This window comes from Neoarius graeffei, chromosome 19 (genome assembly GCF_027579695.1).
Source record: "Neoarius graeffei isolate fNeoGra1 chromosome 19, fNeoGra1.pri, whole genome shotgun sequence".
NCBI lineage: Eukaryota > Metazoa > Chordata > Actinopteri > Siluriformes > Ariidae > Neoarius > Neoarius graeffei.
The window spans coordinates 33,751,215-33,766,625 of NC_083587.1; the positions used below are offsets into that span (position 1 = coordinate 33,751,215).

Consider the following 15,411-nt stretch of genomic DNA (forward strand, 5'->3'; position numbering starts at 1 on the left):
CACAAAACATACATCATACCTGTATGTGCAAGATGATTTCTCAACCTGTTCACCACAACACACAAAAACCAAACTGTTAGGCAACTTCTAAATATAATGAGTGTTTTTTTTACACCTCTTATAATTAATTTGATGTAAAGTAACTGGATTGTCTGTATTTTCATTGTACCTCAAACCCGTGGAATTATTGAAAACACCAGTTTTCTAATGCTTGACTTTAATAATATCATTATACAGAAATATATTGTGAACACAGCCTTTCTTTAAGTATATGATACAAGTCAGATATTTCTGAGTTTCTTATAATTTATTACAGTGTATTCATTATTATTCAGAAAATGGCACAGGGTCCAAATAAAGCACACATGTTCATGTAAAAGTATGTCTGTATTATGCTGGATATCCATCAACTCAAATAAACAATGCAAATATAATATAATATAATATAATATAATATAATATAATATAATATAATATAATATAATATAATATAATATAATATAATATAATACAGGAGGCTGCAAAAGTAGGTATACAGTAAGGATTATTCCAATATTACCAGTATTATAATAGTGGTGCTAGGTTTCATTTAATACTAACATTTTGTGTGAATGTTTTGTTTTTCATTACTGTATACCTACTTTTGCAGTCCTCTGTATAATATAATATAATATAATATAATATAATATAATGCTGTAATGGCGGCACGGTGGTGTAGTGGTTAGCGCTGTCGCCTCACAGCAAGAAGGTCCTGGGTTCGAGCCCTGGGGCCGGCGAGGGCCTTTCTGTGTGGAGTTTGCATGTTCTCCCCGTGTCCGCGTGGGTTTCCTCCGGGTGCTCCGGTTTCCCCCACAGTCCAAAGACATGCAGGTTAGGTTAACTGGTGACTCTAAATTGACCGTAGGTGTGAATGTGAGTGTGAATGGTTGTCTGTGTCTATGTGTCAGCCCTGTGATGACCTGGCGACTTGTCCAGGGTGTACCCCGCCTTTCGCCCGTAGTCAGCTGGGATAGGCTCCAGCTTGCCTGCGACCCTGTAGAAGGATAAAGCGGCTAGAGATAATGAGATGAGATAATGCTGTAATATTAACATTAATGCACTTGACAAGCAGATTCATTTGCAACAAATCTTTAGTATAAAATGAAAATGACAGCATAAACATGTCACTGGAATGGACAGATAAAATGTAAAGAGGATAACAGGCTTAATACAGTAGCTATATTGCCAAAAAAAAAAGCACTAACAACCTGCAGGCAAATTTGAAAAATTTAAAAGGAATGCCACAATAAACAAAGATTTACTTCTGCTTTAAGCTTGACAGTCTTCTCCTTCTTCTTCTTCATTTTCTGGAGCGGTAAAGCTTTGAAAACAGTACATTAACAGATAAAATGCATGAGCCAGTGTCATTAATTAAGATCCCTCTCATGGTATACACACACAGATCACTCTCAATAGGATTAGCAGGAATAATAATAATACTACACTGTATACATTTTTTTAAAGGATATTGCATTATTGTTTATGTCCAGTGTGTGCATCTTTGGTGAATATGGATATTTCATTTGAAATAAATAAATAAACCAAGAACTTAAAAAATGTCACACAGGGACCCTTTGACCTTTGGACTCTCAGCATTTACTATATGGCTTAATCAATAAGAAGCTGGGTATGAGGACCAGAAATAAAACAAAAGAGTACACAATGGCAAATAAATAAAGTCAACTAATAAAGAAGTGAATTAGCCTTTCTGCAATCCCAATGGGCCTCTAAACAGTGCATGACTAAAGTCAGTCACGTTCGAAAGGTAAAAACGTCTGTTTCCAATTGGATAGAGATCGTTTCCAATAAAACGAAACCACAAATGTGTCTCAATTTAGTGTTACCTAGTCACTGCCGAGATCTGGAGCTCATTATTTTAAGATAAACAAAATATTTATAGTATTAGGCATTCAAAAACACGAGTCTTTTCATTTCTCGACTTTATTTGCAATTCTCCACGAGACTCCTGTAGTAATTATAAACGCCTGATATTATACTGATTTGAGTTTTATTTAATTTTCGGCAACTCAAGCTATATTTTGAAAGATTTTTTGAAGAAACAGGTCAGTGGAAGATCAACCATTGATGTCAGATGAAGTAAAAATGCTGGCAAAACAACCTTTTATTTTAGAAAATAGGCCATGTTTTTGCACTTCCATAGGTCACTAATTCATCGTGCTGTGATCTCAGTGAATAAGCTAAAGGAGAATAAGTGAAGTGTTTCACTCAGTAACTCTCATGTGTTCCTCCTCTTACTCTGCTCGTGGAAGTGCATGCATGACCATAGAGCACAATTAGATTTAGTATATTATAATTTTATATTTGTATAGGCCAAAAGGAAGCAGGTTAAGTTTTACTCTCCAGTGTTTTCCTGCTGCTGTTTTTCTTCTCTCTCTCTCTCTCTCTCTTTGGCTTAGGTGTAATGTCCCTTCTTCAGAGGCCTCGTCTGTTGGACGTCGTCCCAACTATTCAGCATGCGGCTGCTCTGGCTTGGAAGGCCTGCCAACTACAACGATGACCTGTCTGAGGCACCAGGAAAGGGAGACGTGCTGCCTCAGCCTGTCTGTTCCACAACTTAACAGAATGGAAGACTTTCTATTTTTTTTACTTCAAAGAATGGATTATCTCGACCTGCCTTTGTACCCAGTGTGACACCACAGTAGACAGCAGCTATTAGAATTGAGAAAATCCCGAATCATGTATAATTTTTACAGCTTTATTTAACAGTTTTGTGTTAACTTGATTAAACCATCATGCATGTCATGAATGTTCTGTTGTTGGTAGGGTTTCTGAAATGTTAGTATGTACAGTATTCTTGCGGGATAAAAAGGACTGAACATTCATCCCAAAAATCAGGAAAACACAGATGCACAAAAATACTGTGATGTGGTGTAATTTATTCCAAGGTTGTGTTTTTTTTTAATCCATAAATGAATTATGATGCTCAAAATAACACGTATAAACATCAACTAATACATTTATAAAACAATATTGATTTTTGGTGCATAAGTAAGTAGATGGGTTTTTATTGATTTCAGAGAAAATATTCATAACAGACTCATAATCATTTTAAGATTTATTTAGACCAAATATTTTACCTGGATGAAGATCAGATTTTGGAATTATTTTTTTTGTCATATAGATCTTAAGAAAAGCTTACATTTCATTTATTATTTGACGTGACTAATACTGTCAGCTTTGACTGTCTTATGATAAATGTTAGACTTCTGATATCCAGAGGAGCATAACATCATTTAACTCATGCACTGAGCTACAGTGCCTGGCACAATGGCTATTACGGATTATGGCTATGTGCCTGGCACAATGGCTATTACTCTTTGTTGTTGTCCTTTTCGCTACAACATGCTGTGATTAGTTTATTCAGTCTTAGAGTGACTGATTATTATTTGTTTCTCTCTGGTCATTCAAAGTGTCTCTACCAGTGATCCCCCCCCCCCCACATACATACATACATACATATACATACATACATATATATATATATATATATATATATGCAAAAGAGGAAAAATACTTCAGTTACATTTCTGAACTTTACTATCTCTGTCGATGCTACTGGTCTGTAGGTGATCATTTCTGGGATGGGAGAAAACCCTTTTTTTCTATTTATTTTTATTTTATTTGCCATTTTCCACACATTTTTGTGTGATTTTGCAGTTCTTGTAGAGTGTAAAAATAAATAAATAAATAAATAAATAAATAAATAAAAAATCAGCCCCATCTGTCACCCAACTGTTCCACCTGTTTGCTGCAATAAAATATGTAAAAGATTCAGTAACCAGCAGATGTGTTCACAGTTGCAGACATGCTTTGGAAAGATAACAAAGTAGAAATATCAGATTATATAAATTTCGTGACTATAATCCTTCACTAACATGCTAATAAGTCAAGAAGAACTGATCTTTCTTTCTTTCTTTCTTTCTTTCTTTCTTTCTTTCTTTCTTTCTTTCTTTCTTTCTTTCTTTCCAATCACACTCTTTTTTTTCCTGATCTGAGGCAAAAATCCCAGAGAATTTGAAAGAAATTATTTGACAGAAATTTCTCCATTGCAATGTTATGAATTGCTGTTATAAACACTGTCTATCATGAAAGACTTTACCAATAAATTGATGAAAGCTGCAAAGGGCCAAAATTGAGTATGTAAGGAAGAATGTCACTACTCTGATTCGGGAAATGATAAAACATGCCCCGAGGTATCTGCTACACGTGCAACATACCTCCTAAATCACTTCAAGCTGCAGAAAATCTCCTCTGGGTTTCCTCTTTAGTTGTCCTGGATGGTGGTGTACGCTGCAAGTGTAGAAGCTCTGATCAAGTATACCTTGAGACCACTCTGATTGCAGTGCTGTACATACTCTCTCTCTCTCTCTCTCTCTCTCTCTCTCTCTCTCTCAAAAAACCCCCACCCTTTGCCTTGTTATTGTGACTATGCCCGAATGTTGCAGGTCACTGATAGTGAGCCATATGTGAATGGTGTACAAAACATGGTAAGTGCAACATAATTAAATATATGATCTATATTTGAAATACAGATGAAAAAGTTCTTCATTTACACATCATCAGTTACTCTTTTTACTGTGACACATAAGTAAGGAATAAAACATGACAGGGCATGATGTTCTCGGAAATTAATCAAACATAATCTTGTGTGATATGGCCAACCCTGAAGTTAATTATTTTCCAATAATGGAGGAAACAGAGTTTTTTTTCCCTCATCTTTTCAAAAATCCATTATTTCAAGAACAACATGTCCCCCCCCCAAAAAAAAATTACTATGTTTAATATTCTAGAACTTTCTCGAAACAAATTACCAGCAGCTCCAAGCACTTGTTCCCTCACCAGTTGTCCTTTTCTCTTTCTCACTTATATAAACAAACCTAACACCACTTGTTATGTTCCTGAGAAACTGTAAAGACTTCTTTGGGTCAGAAAACTTCAAGTTACAACTTGACCTCTGACCATTACAAAGTGTTGACACTGGAGACTCCTTCTAAAGGAAAAAAGATGCTAACGAACACTTACACAGTCCCTGTGTGGTTGTTACTGTAGAAGTATTAACTGACTGGAACTTACTAAGTACAAGCACATTAATATAAACTCTACAGCTTCAAGCTTACTGTCAGAACTGCTGTGATAGCAAATTAATTAATTCATTATTTAATTAACACCTTCTGACCAATCAGAATTGAGCATTCAACAGTGCATTGGTATCATTTTCATTAAAAGTACTTTGCTGCTTGTTTTTTTTAATTGCTGATTTTAAAATTGAAAGAAAGCCATATAATGAAATTATCGACAATATTATGGTATTATTGAAGACAATACTGTCTGTACAATGCCTTGAAATACCATATGGAGACACAAGTGGTTTATTGGGAAATACGCCACTTGGATTTTTCATACGAGCTCCATCCGGGACATGGAGAACCAAAACCGTGACAAATCTCTATATGTCACTTGTGAGGAAATCGATGAATTGTTTTGAAAAATTTGGGTACTTTTTTGTTTGTGAATGTGTGTATATAAATAACATCACATGTTGGCTTGAAGATATGAAGTTTATCTTCTCGTGTTGAAAAACTTGCATTTTTCACATGAAATTTATCAGGGATCTGAGTGGCATATTTCCCAATATTTCACTCCGATGATGTCACTCCCAGTGTCTTCCTGCTGACTAGACGCTCGTTGTCAAAATGGCAAACTGGTTCAAAAGTAAAATTCTTTCCATTAACTTGCGTATTTTTTTTGTGGATGTGTCCGTATAACATAAAGAACATTACACGGTCGCGTGAAGATATGAAGATTATCTTCTCATGTTGAAAAATATATCACTCATTCGCATTGTTTACTCGTGATATAGCCTATATTCACTACTTGAAGATAAACTTCATATCTTCGCGCAACTGTGTAAAATCCTCGATGTACTACACAGTGAAATACAAACATGATGTGCATTAAAAGTGCTTTACAGAAAACTTAATTGACATGGAGATACTCTGTTGTCAGGTTCTCCTTCGAAGGGTTCTCCGAAAGGGACAAACAAGAACCTTTAGGGGTTATGCATATATATATATATATATATATATATGTAACCTCCAGGCTGTTTTGCTGGGTGCAGAAGTCTCTCTGTGTCGCCCCCTGCTGTTAGAATTGAGATTAAATGACCAAGTTGTTGAACAGCTGCTGGACATATGGCATCCAGGTTCTTTGTTACTGTTTAGATTTCTGGACTAGATCAGGTTACTCTGTCTATTAAATGCTTTGGTTTTTATTATTCTAGTTTAAAAGATTTTTTCCCCCAAATGACCATAAGACACCAAAAATAAAAATTTAAATGACTGAATTAAAAATAATTATTTCAGTTGGGGTTATATAGTAATCTGTAAAGACTGTATGTGGAAGTGTAATTAGGTTTTAATTAGAAAGGCTTTTCTGTTGTCATGTATTCCTTTACTAGATCCTAATACCATCCTGGTCATATTATAGATACCTTTCAGAGGATTAAAGATGGAGCAGAACTAATTTTACTTCTTTAATCCTTGCAGCAGATTCATTATTGCTTGTTTATGATAAATGCCTAGTAATATGTAAAGTGATTTCGTGTCTACTAAATCTCCTTTGCAAACTGTTACCTTTTTAGTTTCGTTAATGATCATTTTAGTGATAAAGCCTTTCTTTTTTGACTCTTTTTTCATGGTCTTTCTGTGAAGCCAAACTGAAACTGCATCCAAACCCAGCAGCTTTGTTGATCTTCTTTTTCTTTCTAATGATCTAGAAATCAACTGTCAGGTCAGTGAATGAACTTTATTGAAGAACTGGGGTGGGTTTCCCGAAAGCCTCTTAAGGCCAAGAGTGTCTTTAATTGCCTCCTAAGATCCATTGTCAAGCTAATGTGGTTTTCCCAAACAACATCGTAGCCCAAGTAGTCCTTTAGTTTGCTCGGAATTTACGAGAGACCCGGACCACTCGTTCAATACAAAGGGGGACTCGCTCACAGCCGAACACACAGACTGCCCTGTGCCCCCGAGGGACTCTCACAGTCAACGGGGGAAATGAATCTGTTGCCGGTGTTCAGTTATTTTTCTTGTATATTGCAAGTACATCAAGTTAATTACTAAATAAATATATGAAAAACATTATGAACATATTTCAATGTTATGGAATCACGTATGCATATCGTAATGTCACACTGATATCACCACATTTTACAAATTTAACTCCAATAGGTGAGTGATTATCTAATTTTTGTCATAAATGAGACAAATTTCTGCACCTCTAACATTGTGTTTGTGTGTGTGTGTGTGTGTGTGTGTGTGTGTGTGTGTGGGGGGGGGTGGGTGGGTGGGTGGGTGTTGATCTGTGTGTACCTAAGGAGGCTGAATTGACCTTATATGTAATATTATATATACAACTCTCTCTCTCTCTCTCTCTCTCTCTCTCTCTGTGGGTGCACATATACAGTGCCTTGCAAAAGTATTCATACCCCTTGAACTTTTTCACATTTTTCCACCTTACAACCACGAACTTAAAAGTTTTTTATTGAGATTTTATGTGATAGACCAACACAGAGTAGCACATAATTGTGAAGTGAAACGAAAATGATAAATGGTCTTCAAAATTTTAAACAAATAAAAATCTGAAAAATGTGGTGTGCATTAGTATTCAGCCCCCTGGACTCTGATACCTCTAAATACAATCCAGTGCAATCAACTGCTTTCAGAAGTCATTTAATTAGTTAATAGAGTCCTACTGTGTGTAATTTACTCTCAGCATAAATACACTTGTTCTGTGAAGGCCTCAGTGGTTTGTTAGAGAACACTGAAGAACAAACAGCATCATGAAGACCAAAGAACTCAGCAGACAGGTCAGGGATAAAGTTCTGGAGAAGTTTAAAGCAGGATTAGGTTATAAAAAAAATCCCAAGCTCTGAACATCTCAAGAAGCACTGTTCAATCCATCATTCAAAAATGGAAAAAGTATGGCACAACTGCAAACCTACTAAGACATGGCCGTCCACCTAAACTGACAGAGCGAGCAAGGAGAGCACTGGTCAGAGAAGCAGCCAAGAGGCCCATGATCACTCTGGAGGAGCTGCAGAAATCCACAGCTCAGGTGGGAGAATCTGTGCACAGGACAACTATAAGTCGTACACTCCACAAATCTGGCCTTTTTGGAAGAGTGGCAAGAAGAAAGCCATTGTTGAAAGACAGGCATAAGAAGCCATGTAGGGGACACAGCAAACATGTGGAAGAAGGTGCTTTGGTCAGATGAGACCAAAGTTGAACTTTTTGGCCTAAATGGGCTATGTGTGGCGGAAAACTAACACTGCTCATCACGCTGCACACACCATCCCCACTGTGAAACATGGTGGTGGCAACATCATGCTATGGGGATGCTTTTCTTCAGCAGGGACAGGGAAGCTGGTCAGAGTTGATGGGAAGATAGATGGAGCTAAATACAGGGCAATCCTGGAAGAAAACCTGTTGGAGGCTGCAAAAGACTTGAGACTGGGAAGGAGATTCACCATCCAGCAAGACAATGACCCTAAACATAAGGCCAGAGCTACAATGGAATGGTTTAGATCAAAGAATATTCATGTGTTAGAATGGCCCAGTCAAAGTCCAGACCTAAATCCCATTGAGCATCTGTGGCAAGACTTGAAAATTGCTGTTCACAGACGCTCTCCATCCAATCTGGCTGAGCTTGAGCTATTTTGCAAAGAATAATGGGCAAAAATTTCAGTGTCTAGATGTGCAAAGCTGGTACAGACATACCACAAAAGACTTGCAGCTGTAACTGCAGCAAAAGGTGGCTCTACAAAGTATTGACGCAGGGGGGCTGAATACTAATACACATCACATTTTTCAGATTTTTATTTGTTTAAAATTTTGAAGACCATTTCTCATTTTTGTTTCACTTCACAATTATGTGCTACTCTGTGTTGGTCTATCGTATAAAATCTCAATAAAAAACTTTTAAGTTCATGGTTGTAAGGTGGAAAAATGTGAAAAAGTTCAAGGGGTATGAATACTTTTGCAAGGCACTGTAAGGAGGAACATTGCCAACTTGGCATTGTGGATAACAGTTAAAATAATCCTGAGTGTATGTTTGAGTAACAGTGAAATAAGCAGGCATGGGGAACACATTTACTTAATTATTTACTTTATTATTTGTTCATTCTTTCATGTCAACGTTTATTCATTTAATAAAAAAAAAACACGCTTGGAATTTTAAAAAATGCCCAAAAATGTAAAATAGTTTCAATTATTAATTAGCACATTGTATATGTAATGCTTAATGACGATACAATACAGTATTTTAGCATATTTTAAAAACTTTATATTTCATTGTTTTTTTGGTAAAAAACGAATGTCATGTGGCCTCATCGACTGGATTTAGCAACTACTAACGCCTATATTGGGGACGTGCATTGCAAAGACGCTCTTCGTAATGTTCTATTAAGACTCCTCTTTACGAGCGAGGTTGGGAAAACCACGTACAGAGACGACGTTCACTGTTGAAGAGAATCTCTCAAAGGGCACCGTTATCGGGAAACCTACCCCTGATTAGTGAGGCCTTGGTAAACTGAAAGCCTTTTGAGAGCCTTATAGAGTGACTTCTTCTTCTGGTCAGGTCCGGAACAGACATCGACGATCATGGCTCTCCAGTCCTCTCTGTTGTCAGCTAAGCGTATGAGCTCTGTGTTCTTGAGGTGGTTGTTTGCGTATTCTCTCAGACTGTTGGTGAATGTTATTCGCTGTCTTCTTTGGCTTTCTTTACCCTCAGTCTTGCCACACAGTATCAATTTTTCTCAGCTATCTTTCCTCATGGGGCGGCACGGTGGTGTAGTGGTTAGCGCTGTCGCCTCACAGCAAGAAGGTCCTGGGTTCGAGCCCCAGGGCCGGCAAGGGCCTTTCTGTGTGGAGTTTGCATGTTCTCCCCGTGTCCGCGTGGGTTTCCTCCGGGTGCTCCGGTTTCCCCCACAGTCCAAAGACATGCAGGTTAGGTTAACTGGTGACTCTAAATTGACCGTAGGTGTGAATGTGTGAATGGTTGTCTGTGTCTATGTGTCAGCCCTGTGATGACCTGGCGACTTGTCCAGGGTGTACCCCGCCTTTCGCCCGTAGTCAGCTGGGATAGGCTCCAGCTTGCCTGCGACCCTGTAGAAGGATAAAGCGGCTAGAGATAATGAGATGAGATGAGATCTTTCCTCATGACATGGCCGAAGAATTTCAATCGTCGCTCCCTGCTTTGATAAGTGTTCTTTGGGTTTGTGCCATCCTCAATACATCCACGTTTGATTTCTTTTCTGTCCATGATATTCACAGAATTCTTCTCAGGAACCACATCTCAACAGCTTCTAGTTTCTTTGTCAAGTCGTTGGTTAGTGTCCAGCTTTTGCAACCGTAGAGTAATACTGACCACACATATGCTTTGAGGATCTGAAATTTTCTACTTAGCATGATGTTTCTGTTTTTAAAAAATAGGACTCGTCTTGTTGAAAGTGCCTTTTGATACGTTGATTCTCTTCTTTCAAGTGACAAAAGGATCTGGAACGTGAACTGTAACTTTGCAAACTTTGCAATTATATGGGAAAACCTGAGCTTGAAAATGCTCTAGACTTTTTGTAATTTTAGACACTTTTTGCTGTTGTATTTTTGCTTGCTTTATTTATACACGTGGCAAGTCAAGTGTGAAAATGTCTTTAGCGTCATTTGAAAATGTCCTCAGCTCATATTGAACATCTCATCTCAGCTCATCTCATTATCTCTAGTTGCTTTATCCTTCTACAGGGTCGCAGGCAAGCTGGAGCCTATCCCAGCTGACTACGGGCGAAAGGCGGGGTACACCCTGGACAAGTCGCCAGGTCATCACAGGGCTGACACATAGACACACAACCATTCACACTCACATTCACACCTACGGTCAATTTAGAGTCACCAGTTAACCTAACCTGCATGTCTTTGGACTGTGGGGGAAACCGGAGCACCCGGAGGAAACCCACGCGGACACGGGGAGAACATGCAAACTCCACACAGAAAGGCCCTCGCCGGCCACGGGGCTCGAACCCAGACCTTCTTATTGTGAGGCGACATCGCTAACCTCTACACCACCGTGCCACCCATATTGAACATATTGGACAAATTTTCAAACCGTTTTGATGGACAGAGATTCACAACACCATGTTTAGTCAGTAAAAACAGGGTTTGGTTTCTTTGCTGTTCAGAACGTTTCCTAAAAATGTCCACTTTTAGCGGAGTGTAACATTCACGATGTATAAACACATGGATGGATTGAGGATTTTTCTCCTTGCATTATATAAAGAATAACATTTCCTCAAGAATTATATTCTTTTAACAAGAATTTACCAGTTTACAAATCCTTAAGCCATCCATCAACCAATTTGGTGTTCCAAACACGATGGACTTTATCCTGTTTAAACTGTATCCCAGTGCACAATGGCATACTGTACAATCCTCATCAATACAAGTTTTTTTTTTTAAATTCAATCTCATCACCCACTTTACTCTTGGCTACCTCTGACCCATTCTACTGAAAGTCCACTTCTATTCTCATCCATCATAACGTGCCACCAGCACATTCCAGGAATAACAGATAAAATGGCCGCTTCTGCCTGTCAGTGTGGAATGTGACAGGGTCTCCTCTTCTCATCAGCGTGTATTTTTTTGCACTTGTCATCCGGGTCACTGGTGCTCCGTCATGCTTCAGATATAAACCTCCATCTTTCATGCAGTGTGACGTGAGCTTTGAAGTGAGTAGGACATCCAAGGTGTGTGTGTGTGTGTGTGTGTGTGTGTGAGAGGCTCAGTTACCAGGCTCTACACACTTGAGAGCAAGGCTGTTAGAAAAGGTAATGCATGACAAATGAAAGAGCTCCTTGCTTTTGAGCTGCCAGTTTGCTTTGAAGACCTGTTGTGTGTAAATATTCCATTTGAACAACCTGAGCTGCTCTTCACGGGTTGACAAGACGGCATGACAAATTGGATTTGTTATATAGTGAAAGGTTTTTCCCCCCGTTGTTTTTAGAGGTGACAGACCCCATTTACACAAACTGCAAAAGGTTGTGCTTTCTTGTTCATATGGATGGCATTAATGCTCACATAAGTAAAGAGAGCTCCCTATAGTGAAGACTTTTCTCACTAGCTCTCACCAGGGTTACTCTATCTATCTATCTATCTATCTATCTATCTATCTATCTATCTATCTATCTATCTATCTATCTATCTATCTATCTATCTATCTATCTATCTATCTATCTATCTATCTATCTATAAGCTGTGAAAAACAGCAAAAATCATTTTAAATAATGCTATATTTCACCCTAGTTTCACTCAGAAGATCATCAGAATAAAAAAACAACAGTAATAGCAAAAATAGGTGCCTTTACGTTAATTTAGGATATTCACTTGATGAAAAGGAACATACCAGGCAAATTAGCATGCAAATATAACAAATACAGCTTAATTTTTGTCTTGAATATTTGAGTACCAGCTATATGGATTTATTTCTCTTTTTCCACAGCTACGATGTTGGTTACTGATCAGATTTCTGATCTGTGTCAATTTACTCTATCTGTGAAATGCTTTGAGTTTTATTTTGTCTAAGTGACCATGAGACACCAGTCATAAAAAATGGCAATAACCAAATAAAGAATAATTAGTTATGTGTCCATCTGTAACCACATTCTGTGTGGTTGTGAACATGTTGTGTTTAAATAGTAAGGATGACATTCTGTTTTTATATCTTCCTTTGATACAGGACTAGCCGAATGTCTGGACACACCTTTTAATTCAGTGGTTTTTCTTTATTTTTATTAATTAAAAGACACTTTATCTTAAAGTAATGATGAATGTCGTTTCTCTTTACTTACTTGAGCGGTTCTTGACATAATATGGATTACTACAGTTGTGGAATAGGGCTATTTGCTGTATTTTTATTATTTACTATTTACTGTTTGACCTCAAACGCATTAAAAAGGAAAGAAATTGCACTAATTAACTTTTGATGAGGTACCTGTTAATTGCAAAGCATTCCAGGGGACTCCCTCATGAAGCTGGTTAAGAGAATAACAATAGTGTACAAAGCGTCAAGGTAAACACTGGCTACTACAGAATGAAGGATCGAAAATATGAAACATATTTTGTATTTTCCATGTTTTTGTTTACCACATAATTCCATATGTTATTTCATAGTTTTGATGTCTTCAGTATTGTTCTACAATGTAGAAAGCAGTAAAAAAAAAAAAACCTTATAAATGAGTAGGGGTATACAAACTTTTGACTGGTTGTGATATGGTCTGGTGTTAACCAGACTAGGTTAGATGTAGTTATATATCATGCTCTTTTGCTTTGCTTTGCTTATCGCTTATTTATGATAAATGCTTGGCAGTTATTTTCTTTAACCTTCAATTAAACACACATCAGACAATCATCTCAGCAAACTGTTCTCTTTTAGTTTCTTCACTATTATAATAAAATACTGAAAACAAAATAAATGTTATTTAATTTTAAATGAATTCAGGATATATTACTTTATGAGATCATCGATTACGTTTATGTCATAACTGTCACATATGCAAATATAACAAACAGCATAGGTACCAACTACACACACACACACACACACACACACACACACACACACACACACAATTTCACAGATCTCTGACCTTTTGTTTGGTGGAAAATCACAGCCTTTGTTCTTTGTAAAGAAGTGCATTTGCATACTGTGGATGATGAATAACAAAAAAACCTATAGCATTGTTCCATAGTTTCACCTTTCTGCTTAAACACATCACTTCCTTCTGATGTCCTAATGTTCTTCCCCAAAAAAGTGTGTATATATATATATATATATATATATATATATATATATATATATATATATATATATATATATAGTGCTGAGCGTAAATGAGTACACCCCCTTTGAAAAGTAACATTTTAAACAATATCTCAGTGAACACAAACAATTTCCAAAATGTTGACAAGACAAAGTTTAATATAACATCTGTTTAACTTATAACGTGAAAGTAAGGTTAATAATATAAACTTAGATTACACATTTTTCAGTTTTACTCAAATTAGGGTGGTGCAAAAATGAGTACACCCCACAACAAAAACTACTACATCTAGTACTTTGTATGGCCTCCATGATTTTTAATGACAGCACCAAGTCTTCTAGGCATGGAATGAACAAGTTGGCGACATTTTGCAACGTCAATCTTTTTCCATTCTTCAACAACGACCTCTTTTAGTGACTGGATGCTGTATGGAGAGTGATGCTCAACTTGTCTCTTCAGAATTCCCCAAAGAAAATAATTTCTTTACACCACAAAGGTGAAGGCTACAAGAAGATCAGCAAAGCTTTACTTATCAGTCAGAATACTGTAGCAAAAGTGGTACAAAAATTTAAGAAAGATGGAACTGCAACCATCTCACAGAGACGTCCAGGTCATCCACGGAAGTTAGCACCTCAACAGGAGCGTCTTCTGATAGAAGGGTTGAAGAAAATCGGCATGCAAGTTCACTGCAGTTATCTAAAGAAGTAGAAAGCCAAACTGGGGCGACTTTTTCCCGTGACACAATACGGCGTACACTACAGAGGAATGGCATGCATGGATGCCGTCCACGAAAGAAGCCTCTCCTAAAGCCCAGGCACAAAAAAGCCCGCCTAGAGTTTGCCAGGGCCCATGCTGACAAAGATGAAGACTACTGGGACTCTATACTCTGGAGTGATGAGACCAAGATAGATGTTTTTGGAACTGATGGCTTCAAAACTGTATGGCGTCGCAAAGGTGAGGAATACAAAGAAAAATGCATGGTGCCTACAGTGAAACATGGTGGTGGCAGTGTCCTTATGTGGGGCTGCATGAGTGCTGCTGGTGTCGGGGAGCTGCATTTCATTGATGGCATCATGAATTCACAGATGTATTGCTCTATACTGAAAGAGAAGATGCTACCATCAGTCCGTGCCCTTGGTCGTTGTGCACTTTTCCAACATGACTAAACACACATCTAAGGCCACTGTTGGATTTCTGAAGAAGAACAGGGTGAAAGTGATTCAGTGGTCAAGTATGTCTCCTGATCTGAACCCAATCGAACACCTATGAGGAATTCTGAAGAGACAAGTTGAGCATCACTCTCCATCCAGCATCCAGTCACTAAAAGAGGTCATTGTTGAAGAATGGAAAAAGATTGATGTTGCAAAATGTCGCCAACTTGTTCGTTCCATGCCTAGAAGACTTGGTGCTGTCATTAAAAATCATGGAGGCCATACAAAGTACTAGATGTAGTAGTTTTTGTTGTGGGGTGTACTCATTTTTGCACC

The 15,411-nt window shown here is 37.7% G+C and overlaps 1 protein-coding gene across 1 annotated transcript in view; it reads left to right on the top strand.

Annotated features, from left to right (window-relative positions):
• Positions 1-2,513: 2,513 nt before the first annotated feature.
• LOC132867604 (polycystin-1-like protein 1) overlaps positions 2,514-15,411 on the top strand; it is a 117,117-nt gene continuing 104,219 nt past the window's right edge. Inside the window, exon 1 of the mRNA XM_060900587.1 lies at positions 2,514-2,604. Coding sequence (XP_060756570.1) covers positions 2,514-2,604 — 91 coding nt within the window. The remainder of the gene's footprint in view (positions 2,605-15,411) is intronic.